This window comes from Rhinolophus sinicus, linkage group LG17 (genome assembly GCF_036562045.2).
Source record: "Rhinolophus sinicus isolate RSC01 linkage group LG17, ASM3656204v1, whole genome shotgun sequence".
In the NCBI taxonomy this organism is placed as follows: domain Eukaryota; kingdom Metazoa; phylum Chordata; class Mammalia; order Chiroptera; family Rhinolophidae; genus Rhinolophus; species Rhinolophus sinicus.
Genome location: NC_133766.1, coordinates 5,583,546 through 5,608,755, shown reverse-complemented (window position 1 = coordinate 5,608,755; position 25,210 = coordinate 5,583,546). Strand labels below are relative to the sequence as shown.

Sequence of the window (25,210 nt, the reverse complement as noted above, 5' to 3'; positions counted from 1 at the left end):
CAAGAGCAGAAACAGTTGTTCACCGTCTTCTTAGTACCTTGAGGAATTAGAAAACGTCATTGCAAAGGGGAGCAAAATGGCAGTTAGTGGGGATGCATTCAATGAAAAGAGTAGGAGAGAAGGGGGAGGGGAAAGAAGGAAAGGAGAGAACATGAACACAGAACAGGAGCCTCTAACCTCTGCAGAATACAATTGACTTCTCAGGGCTCTAAAGGAAAAATAAATAAATTTCCTCCACTGAATTATCAAGGAAAGATGGATAGAAGTTGACTAAGTCTCTGAGATAGATACAGATGGTTTCTAACAGAAATCAACCCCAATGTCTGGATAGATATTTTGTTGTAGAGGCAGAACCCACCAAACAAAGAAGCTGGAATAGAAAATCAAGAGAAGCAAAATCCATTTCCCTTCAAAGTCAAAAACGTTAAGACCTACCCTGGGAGAGAAAGTATCTTATTCGGGAAGAAAAGCACAGATTGGTTTTTATCTTGTCTACATAACTGAGTGTACACGTGCGTATGACAGCTCTACGAGACTGGGCAGCAAATACAGAGAATTCTTATAGTAATACCTATACTCGTTTGTATTTTAAAGTAAACAAACTCCATCACAGAACAAAGACGTACCGTCAACACTCAGAATTGCATGTGTCCCAACGGCAAATGGTCAGGACATGCACATTGCCTAAGGTTCTGTCTTTGCTCCTTCTCTTATTGGGTTCCTTCTCCCTGTGTGGTCTCACCTCATTCTGAGACCTGCATATTTAAATCCCTGTTGTGTATTTTCATGTGTGTCCCTCAGGTTTTTTGTTTCCATCCTATTGCCGCATAGCAAACTACCATATGTTCTACAGTATAAAAAAAAAAAAAAAAAAAAGGCATGATGAAGCCACAGGTTGTAGTTCAGTTGGCCGACCAGCTCTGCGCCAAGCTGTGGCTTAGACTCAGCTCTGTCCCATCTGTTTGTTCTGGGACACAGACTGAAAGGACTTTGCATTTTCACAGTAGGCACTGGAAGTTCCTTTCCACACAGTGCCTTCTCAGGCTTAGGTTTCAAAAGGTTGTTCAGCCTTCTGAAAAGTACCATTTTCATCCACATTCTATACGTCAAAACCAGTCCTGCAACCAAATGCAACATCAAAGGTTCCGGGAAGTGTCATTTTCTCATAGAGACTGAGAAACAGGAAGTGAGTATTTGATGAATAACGTCAACTTCTACAAGTCTCAAATCTGATGCCTCCAAATCGTTCATCCTCCTCATTCTTTTCTTTTCTTTAATTACTGCCACCAGCATCCACCCTGTCAGAAAACCAAGAGTCACTCTACTGTTCTGTCTACCCCCAGTAACTATTACCAAGTCAACCCTTGAGGTCTTATTCATACTTGTATTGCACCCCGCACCCCACACCTGGTACCCAGTAAAATCTGAGTGAAGGAATGATGGCCGCCATTTTGTCCATAATTAAGTTCATACTTAATAATATAGCAATGATACAAATCTCAGTCCAAAAATTCAGGAGTGTGCACAACGCAACTTTCTTTCATGATCACTCATCTTAATTATTATTTTGTGTTCTCATTCCATTGCTGGAGAAAATTTAATCTTAACTTAGTTCATGATTTTCCCAGTTAATTCAGGATTTCTTTTCCCACCCCACCTCCTGGTTCCATCTAAGTATCTCAGGTTGTAAAGTGTACCAAGGCCCAGGGAAGGGGAGGAGAAACACCTGGCCTTCCGTCTTCACTTGGCCCTCTGGCATCAGCTCAGGCACCATCCGTCCCACGTGGTTGATGGCTGCTAGACCACACAGGATACAGCCACATTCTCCTTGCCCTGTCCACAAGGTCTCCTCAGCTTGGGCCCTCCTCTCCCTCAACTACTTCCACACTGTACTTGGGCCCCCAGAATACATTTGTTTCATGTGCCTTATGGGATAAAAGAAAATTCCGTAAGGCCTTTCTCCTTTAACTACCACACACGATCCTCTCCACTCCCACACTATGCAGGGTAGAGGAAAATGTCTAAGAAACTGTCACCACTCCTGGCTGCCTTGAAATTGCAAGCATAGTTACCCTCTGTTTTCTGATCCCCCAAATACATATAGGGTTCTTAGCATATGTTCCTCCCATCTCCAGACTGGGCCTGAAAAAGGGCATAGAAAAGGTCCCTTCTCAGGAACATATATCAATAGTGTTCCCGTGTATATCACTGCTTTCTGTCACTTCCTCAGAGGTAGAAGAGTTATTTAGTCTGGTGTAAGTATCACTACCTCTGACTGATCTTCTATTCTTCCAAATCTATCATATTTGTCTTTAACTTGATGACCTGAACCTTTCGGGACTTAGGCTATTGAAACTCCAGAGCAAGGGCTCTTACAACTCAAAATACGTTTTTCAAAACCAACAGCCAGGAATCTGATTCTTTTCTCAACAATTGTCTACTGAGTGCTACTATGGACCAACTGTCCCAGGTTCTAGGGACACCCAGTCTCTGGGGAAGATAAGTTCTTTCTTCAAAGAGCTTAGAGCAGGTGGCATCTTATTTTTTTGAGTGTTTCCATAATTACCCTTTCCTAAGGCAGCAAACATCGACAATCCTAGCTGATTGTGCAATGGCAGGATGGTTCCTAGGCTAACAGAAAGGGGGACAGGGCACATCAGTTAATTTACAACTAAATGTCATCTCACTATGGGATCCAAAACCCTTCATGAGATGCCTCACACCTGGATTTCCCCGACTCTCCCCCACAAATATGCTATGCTGCAGCCAACCACAGTGCAGACAATAACCAGACTGGTTCATGCTCCCTTACCCTCCGTACCTTTATTCTTTCTTTCCCAAGCAACTTTCTAACTTGCTTTGACGACACCGCCCCAGCAAGCCGTCTCTGACCACTAAGACTGAGTTCAGGGCCCCTTGTTGGGGCAGCCATTGCATTTCGTGCTTTACTCCTTCCACAGCACGTGTGGTATTTTTCTGTACATTGAATATTAGCACCTCCTCATTAACCCATGAGCGCCTTGAGAACAAGAACAGTTTCTTTTATCTCTATATCTCCATATCCAGCACACAGTAGATGCTCAAAGGATTATTTGTTGAATGATACTGTTTAAATGGATATATTTTCCATATTAAAATTATTTAGTGTAGGTTAAAATTAGAAAAACACTGGAATGGTTTTAAGAAGCGGCCAAGTAAAGGTAGGGAAGGGAAGATGTCTATTCAAGAAAGTAAAACTCTGAGAAAATCAGAGATGGATGCCTTTACTAGGCCTTAGGGACCACCTGGGGTAGCACCAAAGGGGAAAGCAAGTAACTCATAATGACTTCTGCCTTCTTCTGCTCTCCATTCTCACCTGTGCCAGAGCCTGGGAAACAGCCAGTGGGGATCAACGCAGAGTAGGGAAAATGAGAGGACTCAATGTGAGGCCAAGTAGGGTAAGAATGAACGTCATTAACTAACTTCCCAATTGTCAGCCAACACTTTAGTTCACAAGTAACATTATCTTACATATATATGGATTAACGACCTAACAGCAAGACCCTTCAGAAAGCGATACTGGATGGTTTGGGGCAAAGGAAATGGAAGGCATCAAGGAATAAAAGCAAAAACGTTCAATTATTGTAAATCTAGCATGTTTAGAACTAAGAGGTTTCAATAAAGAAGCCAGATATAAAACTATTAAATATACAGGAAAAAAGTTAAGGAATGCACAAAACCTATGTGAAGAAAACTGCAACAATTATATTACAATATAGAAATGTATCAAATTAACATGACCTAGAAGGTATTATGCTGAGATAAGTCAGACAGAGAAAGACAAATACCATGATCTCACTTATATGTGGAATCTAAAGAACAAAATAAATGAAAACAGAAAAAGGCTCATAGGTACAGAGAACAAACTGATGGTTGTCAGATGGGAGGAGGATTGGTGGCTGGGTGACAAAGGGGAAGGGATTAGGAAGTACAAATTGGTAGTAAAGTACAGCATGGGAATATAGTCAATAATATTGTAAAAACTATGTATGGTGCAGGTGGGTACTAGACCAGTTGGGGGGTGGTCACTTCTTAAATTATATAAAAGCATAAGCACTACACTGTACACCTGAAATTAACAGAAAATATTGCATGTCAACTATAATTTTTAAAAAGCACAGTCACAGAAATGTAAAGTACAACATAAGGGATATAGTCAATAATATTCAAATAACTATGTACAGTGTCAGGTGGGTAATAGACTTACTAGTGTTATCACTTTGTGAGGTCTATGTCTAATCACTTTGTTGCTTTGTACACCTGAAACCAGTAAAATAATCTGTAACTTTTCTGAAGGAATAAAGGTTACCCTGAATAAATGCTGAGCCATACCATGTTTGCCCAAATGGGTAGACTTCATAGTGCAAAGTTGTCAAGTTCACCCTAAATTAAATTATAATAAATGTTACGTAATGCCAATCAGAAGTTCAATAGGATTTGCCAGGGAAGGGGGTGGGGAGAGAGGCATTAGATAAGCTTACTATAAAGTCTATTTCGAAGAGTAAATATACAAAAATTGACATTACTTTGAGGGAAAAAGTAACTTATTCAAGACACAGTGATTTAAATAGAGCCCCTGGTCCAGTAGATAGGCAAAGAGATGAAAGGAACAGAAGAGTTCAAAACTAAACCCAAGCATAAAGGGATGCTTAGTCTAAGATGGCACTGTCCTTTCAAATGAATAAGAGATTAAAAGATAGTGTTGCTTATGTCACTGGCTATCTGTTTTTTTTAAAGTTAAGTTTACTGCCTACCTCACAATATACAAAAATGGATTTTTAAATACATTACGGAGCTGAAGCACAGTGAAAATTTTACATTAGAAGAAAACAGGGAAGAATACACATAATAATGTGAGGTAAGTCTAAGTGTGACAAGAAGCTATATAGGAAACAAAAGGTTTGCTTTAAAAAAATTAAACACTTCTACGTGGAAAAAGTTAATAGATGACACAATGGGAGGAAACATTTGTAATACATGTAACAGTCAACGAGTTACATTCATGCCCTATAAAGAGCTGCTATAAACCGATACTAGAGACAAGAGCTTAATTTTTAAGACTTAATTAATTCACCAAAGAAGAAATACAAATGACAGTCACTAAAATTAAAAATGAAAGAGTTTGAACTTCAAAAAAATTATTTTAATGTAAATTAACAATGAGAAGCCAGTTTTTGCCTGTCAGTGTTGTAACATTTTTTTAACAAATGATAACTAGCATAGAGTATACTTACAGTACAGAGAAAAGGCAGTCTCTGGGGCGTGTGGAAGTGTAAATTGGTACAACGTTTTAGAGAGTAATGTGGCAGTATCCATTGAAAGTTATAACACAGCTTATCCATCCTAAAGAAATACTAGCAGAATTGCAGACATGGACATAAAGTCATTACCCAATTTCTTTTTTCTTTTTATTTCTTTTTTTAAAGATTTTATTGGGGAAGGGGAACAGGACTTTATTGGGGAACAGTGTGTACTTCCAGGACTTTTTTTTCCAAGTCAAGTTGTTGTCCTTTCAATCTTAGTTGTGGAGGGCGCAGCTCAGCTCCAGGTCCAGTTCCCGTTTCTAGTTGCAGGGGGCACAGCCCACCATCCCTTGCGGGAGTTGAACTGGCAACCTTGTGGTTGAGAGGACACGCTCCAACCAACTGAGCCATCCAGGAGCTCAGCAGCAGCTCAGCTCAAGGTGCCGTGTTCAATTTTAGTTGCAGGGGGCAGAGTCCACCATCCCTTGCAGGACTCGAGGAATTGAACTGGCAAGAACTGGCAGGCTTGTGGTTGGGAGCCCATTGGCCCATGTGGGAATCAAACTGGCAGCCTTCGGAGTTAGGAGCAGGGAATTCTAACCACCTGAGCCACCAGGTCGGCCCCATTTTTTTTATTTTTTTTTTTGAAACAGGAAAACTTTGGGAACAAATGGCCTTTAGTAGAGAAACGACTGAGGATATGCTGCTGGTCTAAGCACACAGCCATTCAAAAGAAAGAGGCTGGTCTGAGTGTATGGACTAAGAGACGGCCTGTTGTTCTGTTCATTTACTCAACAGAATTCTACTGAGCTCCAGAATAAAAGCAGACATGGACCTCACCGGAAAAACACACGAAGAGAAAAAAAAAAAAATAGGCTAGGAAATGGTGACAGTAGGTGCTGTAAAGGAAAGGGTAGAAAACAGGCATCATCCTTGATGCGTCTGCATCCCACGCACCCAACACCCAGAGAGCAGACGTGAAATTCCACCATCAAACACAGATCCGAGGGCGCCACTTCCGTCCAGGCCCTTACACTAGGCTTCTCAGCCCCCCACCCCCTCCCTTCGTGCCAACGATGCACTGGACGCCCCTGAGCCCAGGTCCGAGAGCCCTACCTCCTCCGGCCTCCGTGGGCCTGTGCGGCCTCGTGCGTCCTCGCCTCCAACACCAGCCACAAAGCCAAGTCCAGTCCGTTCCGCCACCAGCTCTTGCCTGCTGGGTGGCTTTCAACACAGTGGGCGACAGGAGCCACGCGCACAGGGGTGTTGGAAACGGACGGGTGGGGGCGGGAAGGGGGGCGCTGCACGTCCTCACCCAACGCCCGCCCCTGGGTCGCTTCTGGGACTTGAAGCCACAGGCCGCGTAACAAAACCAACTGTGTGGCGGGCTCCTTGACACGAACAAGAGTCACGTGTCCACCGCATCTCACCCACGTGATAACAAAATGGCTCTGACTCCGGGGACCGAGGACCAAAACAACGCGATGCGTGAACCAAGCGGCACTTGCTGGCGAGAAAGATGGCGCCGCGGGGAGGCCTCGCGCATGCGCTCTCAGCAGAACAGCGCTGCACAGCTGAGACCGGTTCCCCGTAAGGGCCCGACTTGAGGCAGAAGGAGGCTTATCTCGTGACGGATGAGCGTCCGCCAAGAGCCTCCGGGCACCCTCAAGCCAATGAGTCCAGCCGGACTTGCCCTCTTGGCGCCCCCGGCCCACCCCAAACACTCAGCTGTAGCTCGTTGTAACACGTGCTTCCCCAAAATGCAATTCCGCTGCTATGTATCCCGCATAAACTCAATTTCTGGTAACTTGGTGTGGGGGCAGAGCCCCAGAAAGTAGTTTCCAGGCTCTGGGCCTCACATAGACAGGTGCTGGCTCAGGTAGTAGATGGCCATCAGCTGTGGCTAGTTGGCTGTCAGCTGTAAGCAGTGAGCCATTGGCCACCAATATAACTGCTGTGGGTACGCTAGGAGGAGAGAGAATGGGGGCTAGCAAGAAGATGGCGGCTGGGCTGGCAAGCGTGGATGGCGGTTTGCGGACAGTGTGGATCCAGCCTCCAGTGAGAGTATAGTGGTATGACTCCCCTACCTATGGCTCCGTGGGTGTTCCTTTTTGGCCCCACCATGTCCTGCTTTCTTGTGTGGGGAGTAGGAGCAGAGACCCCGCAGGCTGCCCTGCATGACAAATGGCGCAGCGAGCAGGGTCTCCCGCATGACACTTGGGCTTGCCTCAGTTTACCTCTTCATGTGGGTTGGCAGTCGTCATGGTGACTACGGGTCCACTGGCATTTAAGTACCTGAGGACGCTCCGACTATCGCTGTGGGATACGGTCCCACACACGAATGCATTGTTGGTCCAAAATACCGTCAGCAGGCCCCAAAAACCTCTTGCCTCTGCTTGGAATGCTCTTTCATCTTTGCATCCCTGGCCCTTGTCACTTTTAACTGGCGCTTCCTCAGAGAGGCTGTCCCTCTAATGTAGTTATCTAGTCTCTATCTCAGCACCTTATTTCAATTCTCTGCAGTGTTTATCATTCTCTGATAATTGATGTTTATTTATTCGCTTGTTTGTTTATTTTCTCCATCACCACCACTACCACTAGGATATAAGTTTGAAGGGAGCAAGGAGCTTATGTGTCTTGTTCATCATTTTATCCCCTAAACAATGCTTGGTACCAGTAGGTGCTTAATAAATGTTCGTTGAATGAACAAAGAAGACTGACATTATAATGGGGGATTGTGAGCCTGCTTTAAGTGAGTCCTTGGATCAGAAAAGCCTGGTCTTGAATCCTAGCTCTGCTGCCCTTTGACCTTAAGAAAGTTACTTAACATCTCTGAAACTAAATCAGTTTTTTTCACTTACAAAGTGGAGTTAGTAACAATTGATTTATGGAGTTGTTGTGAGAATTAGTAAACATAATGTAGGGGGCTTTGCAAAATCATTACAAAAAGGGAGTCAACAACTTACAGTTACTATTGCTATTTATCTACTTCATGGCTTGGCTGAGGGCAAGAATAAGTCCTGTGATAAGTATCCTGTTATTTTCAAATGACAGGACATTGTCTTATCTGTCTTGTGAGCCCCAACATATGATGATATAGGCTTGGCTGCAAGGCAGAAAACACACACCCTATATTCACCTCCTTTCAAAAGTGGACCCAGCCACCAGCCACCTCCCCATGCCCCTCGCAGAACAAGGCAGTTTTCTCATGTTGTTTTGGAAAAGTAGGAAGAGAAAATTAGCCGTCCTCGTCAGTGCCACCTGGGACCCCAAGAATAGAGTGCTACAGGAAGTGGAAACCATCTCAGTTCCCCTGCATGGTAGTCTTCTCTTTGCCACCCCCCTGAAGAAGCCTTCAGAATTTCTTAGAAGCCAGAACACAACCCATCAAATGATGCGAAGAGGATGCTGAGGTTTGAGATGTCTTCACTTGTAGCTCAAATTTTAGAGTTCTGTTTAACACCTTTCAGTCCTTCTCACCAACTGAGTCATGGCTGTTGTTTCTTCTCAATGAGGACATGGGGTGAGAAAAATAAAATGCATTTCATGTTACTAGAATCTCCAGTTTCTTTCCTCTACGGTCTTTTATCTCTGTTACGAAGGTCTAGAATCTCAGTTCAATTTATTTAAGGCCAGAGACCTTTGTAACTTCCTGAATCTTTCTCCTACCTTCTCTTTCAATCAGGAACAACTCCTAGAACCCTCTCTTCCAGGAAATGTGTACCAAGTTCCCTTCCACAGACTGAAAGTGGTATTGGGTGGGGTGGAGTATGTGAGAAAACTGAGACCTCAACCAAATGAAACTAAAAGACATTTGCCCAGAGAAATATCTGAGAGACTAACAGATTCCTATCCAACTCTCCAGCCTCCATTGCAAAGGTTCTTGTCTTGCATATGGTGTCTTACATGTGTGGACATTTTCAGAGTCCGAGGCCATCAGGGTGGTCTCTTACTAACTCACGTTGTCTTTATGTGGTTCACCCACAGAAGGCCAGGGCTATGACATAAGAAACAAATGTTATCCCTTCTGAGATGAGCAGCTGGAGGAGGGGAATTCCTCAGCAGCTCACATTCGCATACGAAGAGTTTGTCCAGAGACAACTCTGGGTTAAGTGGAGGATTTTAGCTCCACTGAAGGATAACAAAGAGCTTCAACGTTGTCTCACCAGTCAAATGTTTAAGCATCAGGCTACTTAATTATATTTCAGGATTTAGAAGGGGGGGGGGGCATCAAAATGGCATATCGCCAGGCTGTGAATGTAATGAGCACAGAATATATTCAATATATTCAACTGACATTTATAGAGAACCTGACACGTGCCAACTGCTTTTATGTGTATTGCTTCATATATCTTAAAAAAACAGTAAAAGCGAGAGGCATATGAGAAAACATTGTAAAGGCTACGGACATGTAAGATCTTCTTATTTTTATATCTCAGCATTAGAGGTACGTGTTGTGCTTATGACGTCCCACGTGTAATTTCTCTAGTTGTTGGGCTCACCACTTATCAATCACCCCCTCCTCCATTGCGCCCTACCACCTTACCTTGTTTCATTTCTCTTTATAGCACTTACTACCATATATAATTTATTAGATATTTATTTGCTCCTTCTTTATTGCCTATTTACTATCTCTCCATTAAAATACAGCTGCACAGGGGACTTTATATTTCACCGTATCCACAATACGTATGGCAGTTCCTGGTACGTGACAGACATTAAATAAACACTTGTTAAGGAATGAATGAATGAGCGTATGCCTCCTCTCAAGTACTAGGGACTGTTGGTGACACATTTAAGGACATAATTGTGGCAAATTTGGAGGACGACAGTGATACCTAATACTCAATTTTAAGTGTAACTTCTACTATGTGTGTCATAGGTTATCTCTCTCCAAACCTTCGGTAAAATTTGTCTACACCCAACATCTATTGTCGTGGTGCCCTGAGGGAAATAAAGGCATTCCTCAATGGGAATGACAGCAGCCTGGAAGAGCATCCACTGCTAGAATCCAGGTGACAGCTGGGAAGCCTGCTATAATGTGGACTTCCCAAAGAATGGGGTTCTTCCCAGAAAACGTGGGGAGAACACTGGACTTTCCACAGAATGTGAGATTGAGGTCCGTGTCATTCTCTTGAGAAGTAGAAGAAAGGGTGACCCCCTAGGGCTGAAGGAGCCTCCTAGTGGGAGAGGAGGGATGTCTGCATTGCACTTTTCTCTGAAAATGTACCAGCTACCGTGTTTCCCCAAAAATAAAACCTAACCAGAAAAGAAGCCTTAGCATGATTTTTCAGGAGGGCATCCCCTGAACATAAGCCCTAATGCGTCTTTTGGAGCAAAACTTAATATAAGATCCGGTCTTATTTTCAGGGAAACACGGTAGACTGGTGGAAGAGTGTCTCCCAGTAAAGTGGAAGTTTGGCAAAAGTGAGATATTCATCGCTGAGATGATGCTTTCCTACCTTCTGAGTGAACTACGAGGAACAGAATACCCACTTAGCTCTCTCTGTTTTCAGGGCTGGTAGGTTGCTAGATGAATCCCAGAGGTTCCTGGCCACCATTGATTTGTGAACCTTAGCTCATTTCTGAGCCTGAACACCTAAGGAATGGGGTTTTGATTCTGCTTTCCTAGGATCACTTCATTCTGCCTCTGGATTATCCAAAACCCTGGAAAAGGAAAAAAACACTACCAACAACAACAAAAAAATGGACAGTAAAAATTTCTCATTAGAACATCAGAACTTAACCAAACTCCTTTGAAAAATGTAATTTAACATGTGGACCCGGCTTAACTCGTTAAGGACATCTTCTAGTCTGGCTCGGAGGGGCCCCACTTCTCTCTCCAATTCCCCTCTTTTAATGAGTTTATTGTTTCAGATTCGTCACTCTCGCAATGATGGTCCTAGCAGAGCTGTTTTCCTGTTAAGCTGTGGTAAATCAACACCTACTTCAGAGAATATAAAGTCACCACTCTGGGGGGCTTAAAAAAAAACCATGGTTTTATGTGTTTTCAGTTGTGTGAAAAGAAAGAAAACCTCAACCTACTGAACCAGGAATAACCCGCCTATTTTTTTTTAGTGTTCTACTTTGGCCTTAGGATTTCATAAAGGAACAATGGCAGATCCCATTTTTAATGAGCACATTCAAAAGTTTGAGGTTTTTGACTTTTATTGTGTTACTACTGAGGTAAGGAAAAATAATGTAGGGTCCTAAGGAAACTGTTAACATCTTCCCTGGAACCAGTACTTAAAGCAGAGTAAGCTAGGACTTTGTCTTCAGAAAATGTCAAAGGTATCTTAGCAGAGCTCAGGCTTAGAGGGATCAAAGTGCCAATACTGTTGCTACTAGCTTACAGCATCAGGTCAACTCAGGATGCCCTGCAGCCATTTCCTCTTCCTCTTCGCCCTGGTACCATTATCTAGAAGGGTCCTTGACTACACACACACACGGTCAGACAATTAAGTTCCCGAACTCATCCTAGAAAAAGTACTACCAACCTCATTGCTGAGTATCACTATAGTCACCTTCGCAGTACTCCCCTTGGGAAGCTATGCACTGATGCCAGCGCCTGGTCCACCCTTCAAAGCAATTTTGGAACTCTTTCTGGAATGGCCATCAGAGCTGTCATCATATTACCCTTGATGTCCTGAATGTCATCAAAATGTCTTCCTTTCAAAATTTCCTTTCTCTTCGAGTAAAGAAGCAAGTCATTGGGGGCCAGATCAGGGTTGTTGAGAGGGTGTTCCAATACTGTTATTTGTTTCCTGGCTAAAAACTCCCTCACAGACAGTGCCGTGTGAGCTGGAGCATTGTTGTGATGCAAGAGCCATGAATTGTTGGTGAAAAGTTCAGGTCATCTAACTTTTTCATGCAGACTTTTCAGCACTTTCAAACAGTAAGCTTGGTTAACTGTTTGTCCAGTTGGTACAAATTCATAATGAACAATCCCTCTGATATCAAAAAAGGTTAGCAATATCTTTGCAACAAGTTCACAAACTTAATTGTCTGACCTCGTAAACAGGGGGTGCCAAAAAAACGTGTATATCTGACTTGTATTCATCTTTTGTTATCAGTATATATTGAGTATTACAATTTTAATACAGTTTTTTCCTGTCTTATAATGTGTATACATTTTTTTGGCACCCTCTGCATATATTTGGAGAGAAAATGTTGGGGCAATCAAGCTGCAATAATACGAGATGATGCTGTGAAAATAAGGTGTCTGAAATCAAATTGCAAAGGAGGCATGGTAATTTTTAATGATGACAAAATCTAGAGGGAGGCTATGGTAATGAGCGGTTGTTGAAGAAAATAGAAAAAGTTCATTGTGAGTGATCATGGTGAGGATGCAAGACACCAGGTGTTGGATGGATCCCTCTGATCAGTAGCTTCTTCTGGAGAATGAAGTGCCTTCATAGAGTGGCTTGTTCATAATGGTAGATACCATTTTTTACATACTACTATGTGTCAGATACTTTATGTACATATTCGCCCTTTTCTGTCCAAGAGTGGTCAAGTGACCTGCACAGCGATGGTATAGTTAGGAGGTGGAGGAACAAAGATTCAAAATCAGGTTTTGAACCAAAGTCTGTGCCCTTTCCATTGTTCCATGACTGCCCCCAGGAATAGATGAGTTGTCATCAAATCTACGGGAAGTTGGGTGACTCTAACACCGGCAATAATACTGTTAATGGAAACTTGGATGATGGAGATGCAGAGGGAAGAGAACACAGCGAGAGGAGGAGAGCCCAGCAAAGATGGAAAGATTGGCTTCACAGCCCTCCTCACCCCAGCAAACTCTCCTTAAGGTGGCCTTAAGTCATAATGAACGAAGAAGCCATGGAAGAAAGAAATAATAAGAAAAAACCCCCCAAATCTTAGTGATTTCTAAAACGTACATTCATAATGTTTAGCTGTATTCTAAAATATAGTTTTTATTACATGTATTCTTTTCTTTAAAAATGCACGAAATGTATATAAATACTGGTTATATTATAGGAAAACAGCATCACTAGCTGACAGAGTTTTGAGGACTGTTAGAGTTGGTTGCCAAGAAGCATTCAAAGTCTACCACCAAATGTACATTCTTCACCATTTCCATATCCTCTCTACTGACGTCACTCTAGTCACACACACACGCACACACGCACACACACACACCCGTACAATTGCACTGGAAATATACATGCCATATAGGGAATGGACTGAGTCCCTGAAAGACCTCCGTTGTTCTCTGGTAGCATCGCCTGGCAGCTCAGGCTATAGATTTAGACATAAAACTGCTGCCAATGGGACACTGGCCCTTCAGTCTCTGTAGCTTATCATGCAAGCTTCCTCTTTCTCCACCCCTTACACACTCATGTCACATCCCTATATCTGAAAAATGGCCTTCCCTGAGGTAGATAGTAGACCCACCCCAAGAGGTGGTGAGTTCAAAGAGGTGTCCTTTCCAACGTGCCAAACACTCTTGGCCACTTAAGATGGATGCGGGACACCCCAGCAGCTACTTGTCCCGGCGCCTGCATCTTGACCTGGCAGCCCAAAGGGTTATGTCCGTCAGTTATATTCCTCATCCTGTCTGGCTCATGGACCTTAGGTGAGATGAGGAACTACAGGCCTGCAGACCCTGCAGGGTCAAGGTCCTCAGAGTTTACATCTTCTCTCTTGACCTTGGGTGGGCCTAAGAAAACCTCCTTCAAGACCTGTCACATAATGGAGGGAATCCCAAAGTGCTTTTCTTAGAGCTTATATAAGCCGAAAAATGTCTTAGATTCCTCAAAATTGACCAGTGTAAGCGCAGACACGTTGACATATAAATGGTCAGCCGTGGTGAGGTTGAACACGGCCCCCAGGTAGCTGCTGCGGGCCCACATCCGGCCGGCGGTGCAGTAGTCCATCATCTTCCCCTCCATCAGCACCAAGTCCTTAGGGTATCTAGAGTTCCTCACGTAGACCCTGTGACTCAAGGGCTGGTTGTTGCAGGCCTGACCCCGAAAGTTCACTTTGGAATACACAAAGTAGGGCCCGGTGTCATTGATCACAAGACCGCCCTTTTTATACTTGACTCCGGAGACCAGGGCAATGCCGTAGGTGTCTTCCCATTCCAGAGGGATGGCTCTTGTGTTGGGCTTGCCTGAAACCAAATCAGAAAGGAGCTTTCAGCCAGCAGCCCTCACACGCCCAACCATCGGGCATCTGGCATAAAAGGGTGGACCCTTCCTTTCGAGCAAATGTTGTTTACCTTCAATGCCTTCATCAAATTGCCTGCCTCGATTTTATCATCCATACCACTGGACAGTAATATATACCCCTAATCAAGTGCAGGCAGGACTTACTGTCTCGATGGTTTTAGCTTTCCAGAAAAAAGGTTCTATGATCTTCAGAAGTAGCACCAAAACTAGGCTTCAAGGTCCCTCCATGAGGGGAAGAGCCAAATCCAAGGACCTCTGAAGTTCCACAGTTGGAAAGGACCCCAGGAATCATCTGGTCCAATTCCTCACCTTCAGTTCCCCATCTGGGGCTAAAATCCCCTTTCCTTTGTGTCTCCACACCGTAAGCAGAGGACGCTCTCCAATACTGAAATGATGACTTTTGTACCTGTCTTTCCCTATTAGATTGTAAGCCCCTTGAAGGCAGGAACAATGTGTTATTTATCTCCATGTCCCCAAGGCATGGCACAAACACATGTATACGTGCTCTATAGATGTCTGTCGAGCCAAACTGGATCAATCTACAGCCTCTGCCTAAATAATTGCAGGGACCGTGGCACACTGGTGGGACTCTACTTTCCCTGATACTTAGCCACTTTCCCTGGACTTCACACAGGGAGTGAGTGCCCCACCATATTGTCACCACTTCACTCCATGACACGACCACCTGCTGACAGCCCACTAGTGCCCAGGCTGGGCCTCTCCTCTCACTACTATTTCTACTCTTGGACAAAGCAGAGAGAAGCTCTTTCAAAACACCAGGGAATCACTAACTAAAATAGCTTCTCAATTTCCACCTCCCCAAGCTCTCACTCCGTGGACTTGCGCCCCAAATCCCCTAAAGTTCTTTGGAATGACAAAAAGAGTGAGCTCCTTGTGGAAATCTCTCCATTTCCCCAGCGGAGAGCTGGGCCTCCCACAGGCCTCACTATGTGGGTGAGTTTGACCTCATGAGAAAGATGTGATCACTCGGGTTTCAAATCACCAGCTCCCCCAGATCACAGGAGCAGAAACTGACCAGCGCTTCTGTTTCTACCAAAGGCTGCCCAGCCCCACCTGCACCTTCCACATACAGACCTGTTAAATGGGCCATTTTCCGCAGCTCCCTTTTTTCAGAGGGTGGGATGGGGTGACCTGTATCATAGACAGATGAAAGATATATGTAAACATGAGATACCAACTATTCTTCTGGTGGGACTCTAACAGGACATTTAAATAAAAGAGATTGTGTTAAAGCATAAATGACAGCAGTCTAATGTATACGAATCATACAAATCCAACCCATGGAACTCACAGCCGTCTGCATTTCAGAGAGGTAAAAAATAAACCCAATTAACACTGTCACAAGTGTAAATTATAACGTTATAATAAAATGACATAAAGGTCGATTTATAAAGAGCTGCCATATCAGTTGCTGCATTTAGCCCTGTGACATAGAGGTTATTATCCCACCTCATAGGGGCAAAATGAGCTTAGAAGTTGAGTGGCTTATCCAAGAAGACTCAGCTACTCAGTGTCAGAGTGGGACCCGCATTCGGGTCCCCTGACTTCAAATCCGGGGCTCTTTCAGGTCTGGCTTGGCTGTCCCTAGGACTCTTGGAACAGAGGCTGAAAACGACTGCTAGCTAACTCATCTCCTGACCATTACGTCTTCCCCCAGGGGCATCCTATGATCTGCCCCAAATACATTATCCTGAGGTCTCCAACACCTCAAATGGCTCCTCCTTCGACATGTAACTGTGTACATTTCCCCCGGCCCAGGATCTCTGCCTCTCTGTCCAGCCTTACCTCTCCTCCATCACTCACAAGGGACTCTGTATACACCAGGGGTCTGGTCTGACCTGAATGTACCTGGCTTCCCTGCCTCCGTGCCTTTGCCATGCTGTTCCTTCCGCCTGGAATGGCCTCCCAGATGATCTTGCTGTCAAATTCCTATGAACCCTATGAATACCGTCGGAAATACCTCTGTGTTTGAGAAACCCTCCCAAGCCTTTTTAATCGAATACGATTTTTCCCTCCTTTGAAACCCAGAATCACTCTGTCTTCACTTCCCTTGTCAATTCTGACTCCCCTTTGCTGTAGTAACTGTATAACTTGCCTTATCCTCCCAAATAAATGGCAAATTCCTTACTATGTGTTTAACCCACCAGTGTTTAGCTCAGTTTCTAACATGACCAGTAAATGGTTGCTAAATTAAATTGAAGGAGTTAAAACAGACAACAGTTCTCAAAACAGACACTACTTCTCTGAGTTCAATTATTCAACGAAATAGAACTACCACTTCACTAATGAGTTGAGCTGAGACATTCTAGAAAGATCCATAGAATGGTGCTTGTGCACAGCAGGCCCAGTGTGCTTCGCCTGCAAAACCCACCAATGATGTGAGAATGCCCCAAGCAACCGAGAACATCACCCAAACCATCACTACCTCTGCAGCAACTGGAGACCGCCACCCACCATGAATGAGGAGTTAGTGAACAGGAAAGCAACACTGAGTCTCGTCTGCATCCCTGTACCACAAGCCCTCTGTGCGGCTGAGCTGGCATTCAGCCATGTTCTGACAGGAAATGGCACCGAGCACCACATGTCACATAGCTTTATATCCCTCACAGAGCCTTGTACCATGTGAGTCTCATAGAAGGTACTCAATAAAAATATCTGCTGGGTAAATACTGGAATAAAGAAGCTGGAGATATACCCCACTCTGGTGATGACTGTTTCCTGCCCCAGGGTCTTTGCACACGCCACTCCAGGACTGGAATGCTTTCCCGTATCCTCCCCCTACACACACACACACACACACTCACACACACACCTCAGAGGGAACTTTCCAGACCACTCTATCTTAGGTCGCACTTAATACAATTAATTTGAAGTGATGCTGCCTGTTTGCTTGCTTTTGTTTATCTCCTCCAGCTTGCTAAAATCTCCACGAGGGTAGGCCCCTGGTCTCTCTCATTCTCAGCGGTCACTTCCCACCCAACACCCAGGCTGACACATAGAAAGCACTCTGAGAACCTTTGTGAATGAATAAAAGATTTCATGAGTTGACTGGAAAAATGGGAAATGAAAAAGAAGCATATACGAAAGTTTAAATAATCTGTAATAGTGCCTCGCCGAGAAAAATCACTATTCATGTGTTGAGGTATAAATCCTCCTAGTTCTTTACTAAGAATATAAAAATATGCGTATATGTGGATATAGTCAATGTTACACTAAACATACTGCTTTATAACTTGTTTTTGCTTACCTAATACTATACGATGCGCAATCTCCATGGCATTAAGTGTCCTAATTCATGGTTTTCAGTTACTGCACATTAGGCTCTCATCTCAATACAATATAGTGTATTTAACTAACCTCCTATTAAGAGACATTTATGTTTCTTCTGAACTGTTTATTATAAATAGCCTGATAAGGAAGTGATGAATATCCTTCCATATAAATTTTCAGGCACATCTTTGATTATTTTCTTAAAATAAATTCTTACTGATGAGATTACAAAGGAAATTAACAGTTTTAATCTTTTGATATATTTTTCCAAACTGCTCTTCAGAAAAGGTACAGCAATTTACATGACCACTGGCTGTCAACTTAATGTTGAAGCAGGACCTTTTCTCTCATATTTTTGCCAATCTGGGCTTTTTCATTTTATTTATTTAACCTTTACTAATTTGAGGGATGAAAATGGGTATCCCTCGTTTTAATTTGCATCTCTTATTAGTCAAGTTGCTCATTTGATTTCCATGTGATAATTCACCAATTTCTGGTCGATCTGGAGAAGATAATTGTTTTTTGGGGTTGGTAGACCTGACTCACTGTTCACTTGACTTTTAATCACTAAGATGATTCCAGAATGTGGGTGAAAGATGAGTAATTAGGTACCTGTGTCACCAACCACAGTCCACTGATTTTCAAAGCTGTTTTAGAGCCTTCCAGAGCCTTAATTTTTTTCTAGCAAATATTTCTACTCTGCTTGTGTACGTGTGGACTTTCTAACACTGAGGGACTCAGACCCAGAACCGGGACCAGAGCGTCCTAAGGTTGGGCTCTGACAGGAGCTTACATTCGAGGGCAACAGAGAGATGAGTCACCTGCACTAGGCACAACCTCAGAGATTGGGTGGCCAGTGCTGCCTTCTGCTTTCTCGTCCATTTCTAAGGGTCAGATGTACTTATTGTCTTTGCAGGTTATCTCGCTTGTCTTTTTTGTTTCTCATTCCGTGATCATTATAACAAGATGAGAGTTGCCTTATTTCATGAGGCATCAGTCCATATACAGGAGAGCCCTGGAGGTGACAAGGCACCAGGAGCCTGCGTTCCTTCTGGCCCCAGGTCCACACCAGTGGTCTTGGGTAAGTCACCTACCCTGTCTGGTATTTTGTTTCTCTTCTGAACAATGAGATGAGTAGACCAGATACTCTCGAAGCGCCCTTCCAACTCTTACCAAGTCTAAACGTCAATGAGTCTTAGTTGGATGAGCTGGCGAATATCTTAAATCTATCTCTCCAGTTTCCAAAACTATGTTCTGAAGTTTCATGAGGTCATTGCTCAACATTTTCATCCTCTCCCTGTCCTAGGTCTCATACAAAGAATTTTCTTTTATTGCTAAAAGTAGCTCACGATTGCCTCTGTGCAGGAAGATGGAATACCCTTCGAATAATGGCTGGAGTCTTCCCCCAAGCTTTCTAGTGACTGCAAAAGAACTATCCTATGTGGATGACTGATTTTGCACTTATTTTTTAAAAAGCTTTTAAACATATCCTATAAAATATGTTTTAAAACTCTTGGCTCTTGAGTAATATCTTTGAGAGTTTAAAGAGGAGGAGACCTTTCCTAGAGACATCTCTCTCTGCCTCCACTGCCCCTTTTCCTGACGACTTACAGCCACCACCCTGTGTATGGGAACCAGGAGGCCGGAAGAAAGGGACTAGCCTGGGGCCAGCTGCTCAGGGACAAAGGTCCAGGGTTGTACTTGTGTGTGTCTCTTCCCAAAAGCAAGTGGAAATTATTTTGAATGGTGTGCAGTACCCAGATACACTGATTTTGCACAGTTAAATTCATTCACAGGTTAGGGCAGCTCAAGGAACCCAAATGACCAGAGATTCCGAATTCGCCAGGATTGCTCCTGTAGCATGTGCCTGCGAATGGCTGCTTTTCCTCATGGGAGCCGCCTGCAATTCAAGGCCTTCCACCCACATGGTTCAGCACGGAGGGCTAGCTTTGGAAACTCAATGGACATGCATAAAAGGACTCACCTATTTGCTTCTCCAGAGATGATGCTATATGCCTTTGGCTGGTGGACTGGCAAAAAAGAAAGACACATAATCAATATAAAGTTCTTTAAGCAAAAGAGGCAGAATTGTCACCTAAAGCCAGCCCTGGAAAGGGACTCTAACTACCTCAGAAGCTCTCCTGACTCTGACTTTGGCCGAGGCATTGTGCCTCCCCATGCCTCAGCTTTGTGATTGGGAATAGTTCTGATATTCTTAAGCATTAAGAAAAAAAATCTTAAGATTGGCCATTTGAACAGATTCACTTCTACACAAGACTCAAAGTTCTTTTTCTTTCTCAGATCACCAAGTACGCGGCTCAGCAGGCTGACTTGCCAAAGGACACAAGATCTGGCCCTGCCATTCCTATTACGGCCTTGAGCCTTTCTTTCCCCAACAGAAAATATTCCTTTTCCTCATGGGAGCCGCCTGCAATTCTCTGTCGAAAAAAATGTCTAGAACGATCCATTTCTGAGATAGGAAGAAAGCATTGGAAAGCACTGTGCAAGACTGCAGTCCACGTGGACCCCTGCACTGTGACAGAGCTGTGTGACCCCCCGTGCCTCCCGGGCACAGCAATCCACATGCCAGCTTACCTCTCGGAGCTCGGCCAGCTCCTTCTGTAGGTGGAAGAGCTGAAACATCCCCAACCCCAATCCAACCAGGGCCACCAGCACCATGAAAAACATCACAAGGAGACACAGGCCTGTGCTGTGGTCCCTTTGCTTCTTCAGAGGTGGCAGTGGCAGTGGCGGCAGTGGTGGCAATGGCGGCGGCGGTGGTGGTGGCGGCAGTGGTGGTGGCCTCCTTTGCCCAGGCCTTGTAGGCACCGAGGACGGACACGGGAGGACTGACCCTGGAGGGGCCCAGGGAGAGCTGGCACTGCTGTCCACCCAGTAGATTTGGGGGTACGGGTAGTTCAAGTGCTGCTGCATGGCAGCCAGTGACTCGGGCTGCCCCCAGCAAAGGTTTTCCTTCTGGATCCTGGGGAGTCCCAGGGATCAAGGAGGGGACCTCTGCTTCTGACTGACCGAGGGAGGGGAAGCCAGCTCCTTCTTTATAGAGTTTCCATAGCACAGGGAAATACCTCTCTTTCGTTTTTTCTTTCTGCTTCTCAGAGAGAGACACCCACTCACTTTGCATCTGTAGGTGAGAAGCCTCAAGAAGCTCTCAGCACAAAGCCCAGGAAGTTTCCACCCACAATTTTCTGATGAAAGCCTTCAGAGCCCCAATGATTGCTCCTGCTACCTGAAAGGCTGGTGTGATAGGCTCGACTCTCCAGCCCTGTGAGAGCAGGTGGAACGGGGTGCAGCCCTCTGTGGCTTTGGCCACTGCCCAGCTATGGCGACCGTGGCCAGGGGACACGTTCAGACACTGAGGGGCGAGACCATGGAGTTGTGGCCACAGGCGTCATTTTCACATTTTACTTTTTGCATGAGGTGGGGGAGTCATCTGCCTGCCACCATCCCTTCCCTGCACCCTGACTTTGCAAAGCCCTGTAACTTGCAGGTTAAACACCTGCCCCGCCCACTCTGCAAAGATTATATCAGAGGTTGCAAAGCAGTAGCCCATGTGCCTTGGGGAACCCACAGACCTGCTCTCTGCCTCACAATGTTTTTGCTTTTCATTAGTCGTCCTCTTTTAAAATTGGGATATTTCACATTAAAAATATATCCTTCTCTTCTGTTTGGAAACATCAGAATATTGGACACCCTTGAGGCCACGTCTGCGAGCCTGATCAGCTGGAGTGGGGCAGCAGCTGCCCCCAAGGATGAGACATAGGTGCTTCACGCTGCCCCACCTGCACCACCTTCCACCCACCACACAGCACCTCACATGGGCAATGCCTTCCTGGTCCCATAGGCATTTCTGTTTGCAGCCACTGTTACGCTTATCAGGGGAAATGCATGGGGCCCAGCTCAATTTTCATTTCAGATAAACAATAAATAATTTTTAGGATAAGTATGGCCTAAATATTACATGGACTATACTAAAAAAAAAAGTGTTCATTGTTTATCTGAAGTTTAAATGTAACTGATTGCCCTATTTCTTTGTCTTTTATTAAAGATGGCAACTCTATCTGGACTGACCCCACCTTTCCCTCTGGCCTCAGGTACCATTGATGTGCCAGTAACTTCCAAGAGCTCAGCTCCAGTCATAACCATTCTTCCAGATAAACCTCCCGTAAATCCCTATGTTGCCATTTTATCGGAGGGCTCTACTTTTCAAACTTCATTAGCTTCTGTATCATGCTTTGACACCTCTATGACTAGCATTCTGGCTCTTCACCTGTACTAAACCAACACCAAACATGTTTCCCTGCCATGTTCTACCCAGCCCACCCCTCCCTCACGCCCTGTACAACCTGTGTCACCTGAGGTCACTCTTTCTGGTGACAACTTCCACTCCTCGCTCTTCTCTCCCTGAACATTTAACTAGTCACCCAGGACTGTTGATTTCATCTGAGACATGTTTCTCCCATCGCACCTTCTCCACTTCCATTTTTCCTGCTGCGATTGCCTAGGTCAGACTTTCATTATCTCTCACCTGAAATATTGCAATGGTACCCTAACTGGTCTCTCTACCACCAGCTTTTCCCAAGCACAAGTCACCCTGCAAAATGCTGCAAGAATTATTTTTTTTTAAAAAATCTAATTATCTCACTTCCTCACCGAAACCTTCTGTTGGAAGGTTTGACAACAGGAGTTATCCAGATTCTTCTTTAGCATAAGACGGGCTTCCTTATAGTCTGACTCTGACAACTGGCACTCCAACAAATGGCACTGCTCCCTCTCCAGACACTCTGCCCACATCCTACTCTCCCCTCACACAAGTGTGAGATGAGTGAGACCAGAGTGACTGCACAATGTTCTCACTGTATTTTAGAGTTGGGCAGAGTTAATGTGCTTTTGAACTCACTTATGGCTTTATTCAGTTATGAAAAATGGTAAGTTTAAAGTTTATACGTAATAACTGGAAATTTAATTGTAAGAATTCCACCATACGTGCAACAAGAAAAACAGCAAAAAAAAAAAAAAAAAAAAGCCCACCAAAACCCAAAAATAAAAACCAACCTTAAAGTATCCTGAAATAACTCTATCACAAATTATGCAGAACAATGTTTTTTAAACTATAAAGATGTTCCCCAAAATGGCAAAGATTCAAATAAATGGAAAAATATCCCACCATCTTGGATAGGGAGGACAGAAAGAGAGTGTGGCATGATGATTATGGGTGTGGTTCTGGACGTAAACTGCCTGGGTTCAAATCCCAGCTCTTCCAACTTAGCTGTGTGACCTGGACATGTCACTTTCCATCCTCTGTGCCACAGTTTTCTAATCTATAAAAATGTGCACGAACCCAATGGTACCCATTGCAGAGTGTATGGTGAGGATTAAATGAGTCAAAGCATTTGATACACTGGAGACATCAAAGTAAGCATCACAGTAAGCACTGAACAGATGCTGTTATTGTCAGTGCAGTGAATCTTCCCACATACACGTCAACTATTGACATAATGTAACTGACCTTCCTCCATTAAGGATAAAAGAGGGGGAAAGAGGTTGCAGAGAAAAGTACAAGTCAATGCCTGACATCCAGTGTCCTCAGATTCTACCAGTGAACTGATGGACAGACGGACCCCTGTGTTCAGGCTAAGACCCCCCTCTACACCCCATGCTTTTTATCTCACACTCCTACAGGAACTTCCAGCATTCTTCAGTAAAAATTATGCTGTATTTTCACATCTCTCTCTGCCCTGATTCTTCTCTTGATTCATTCTGTGATACGAGAAATCAGAATCCTAATAAGTGCCGGAACCACCCAAAGCCCGCCGATCTCAGGGTGATTCTGAACTGCAACAGTGACAAAGGAGCCGCCTTTCCACATTGGCATCGCTCTTTGGTAATGCCACCAAACATCACAGGTTGGCAAAATCATGGGAACATAAACACCCCTGCAAACAATAACAGGGACCCTTCATAGTTTGGGGTACTATCAGAACCTTGTTAATTAGCAGAAATAATCTGTTCAAAGTAGATCTCAGCTCTGTGATTGCTGAAGAAGAATATATATTTGCCTTAAAGAGAGGCTTTGAGTTAATGAATCAAAGAGCCAGCAGGCTGGCAGCCCTCCACGTGGGGAACCCAGACCGAAGGGCCTCTCAGTCTCACCCTACCTGCCTACTTGCACCTGTCCCTCTGATTCTGGAACCAGGGTCCTTGAGAATGGACAGGGGAGAGAGATTCAGAGCTGGAGATTTCTTTCAGGGGAAGGGGTAGGATTGCCAGTCACAGAGATTTAATGGGCTGTGGGTGAGATTTGGGAGCAAATTTAAGTGTAGGACCGAATCAGAGAATTCGCCTTGTACAAACGTGTTCAATTTTTTAAAGCATCTTACCTCATTAGCTGAAAGTTCAAATGATGTTTAATTATGGTCCCTCTACAATTGTAATTACCTTCAGAAATGGTGCTGCTTGGCAGTAGCATAGAGTGGTGCATGGTGAAAACAGCAGCTGATGGTCTCCAGAGGTGAGCAAAGGCTCCTAGCTGGAGTTTGTTTATTCACAAACACAGACCCTACACTGTAAAATTTCACAAAGTACTTCCACGCTGCTCACCTGAGTGTCTGAATCTACTGACACCAACACCAACAGCATAACTGTCTTATCCTATGTCTTCATCTCTGTTTGGTGGTATTATCCACCTTTCTAATTTTTTCCAAGCATTGAGGTTATAAAGTTGTATCTTGTCTATTAATTTTCCTTTTTTTTTTTTATTTCCTGTGAGGTTGAACATCTTGTCATATATTCGTCAGATAGTCAGGTTTTCCCTTTTGTCTGTATTTCCTGTTCATACATCACACCCATTTTTTAGTTGGATTTATCTCTTCTGCATTGAGTCACAGGATCTCCTTGCACTTTATATTCTAGATATTAATCTGTTGCTACTTTTCGACATTGAAAATACCTTCTCCCATGCTGTCATAAATGTCATATTTAGGCTTCAGTCTATCTGGAGTTCACCTTTGTTTGTGATGTAAAATAAAACTCCATGTTTGTTTTTCTCCACGTCTGAACCAGTTTTCCCAACACCATCCATCTTCTCCCCCAGGGAATAATAGTGGTATGTTTACCAAGCTTCTACATATAGTTGAGTCTTTTTCTGGGCTCTTTTTTCTGTTTCATTGATTTCTCTATTCCAGGATGAGGGTCACACAGTTTTCATAATTACGGCTTTGTAGACTGTCTTGACAGCTAGTTATGGCAAAATTCCCCCTTATTGCTCGTTTTTCAAAATTGACTTAGCTGCCTGAGTATATTTAACCTCACATTAATGTATTAGGAAAAACAAACTCTCATGTTCCCAAAATGATCTACGGCACTGTTAACTCTAATTGTACTAACTTGGGGAAAGTGTTATCTTTACAACGTGTCCACCCTATCCAC

General features: G+C 44.0%; 1 protein-coding gene across 1 annotated transcript; it reads right to left on the bottom strand.

The window, feature by feature from the left end:
• Nucleotides 1–13,181: 13,181 nt before the first annotated feature.
• Nucleotides 13,182–22,096, bottom strand: FASLG (Fas ligand). The gene is made up of 4 exons (XM_019729830.2): nucleotides 20,360–22,096; nucleotides 19,749–19,794; nucleotides 15,569–15,625; nucleotides 13,182–14,415 (listed from the first exon to the last, which is right to left on the bottom strand). The coding sequence occupies exons 1-4, from the start codon at nucleotides 20,696–20,698 to the stop codon at nucleotides 14,021–14,023; spliced, it is 837 nt and encodes a 278-aa protein (XP_019585389.2). The 5' UTR covers nucleotides 20,699–22,096; the 3' UTR covers nucleotides 13,182–14,020.
• Nucleotides 22,097–25,210: the final 3,114 nt, after the last annotated feature.

Bases quoted from the DNA above. Each gene is read 5' to 3' on its own strand.
- FASLG (XM_019729830.2), bottom strand. From the start codon at position 20,698: ATGCAGCAGCACTTGAACTACCCGTACCCCCAAATCTACTGGGTGGAC. The intron at 19,795-20,359 runs GTAAGCTGGCAT...CTTTTTTGCCAG, and splicing joins AGCTGGCCGAGCTCCGAGAG to TCCACCAGCCAAAGGCATAT. The intron at 15,626-19,748 runs GTGAGTCCTTTT...TCTATGATACAG, and splicing joins ATCTCTGGAGAAGCAAATAG to GTCACCCCATCCCACCCTCT.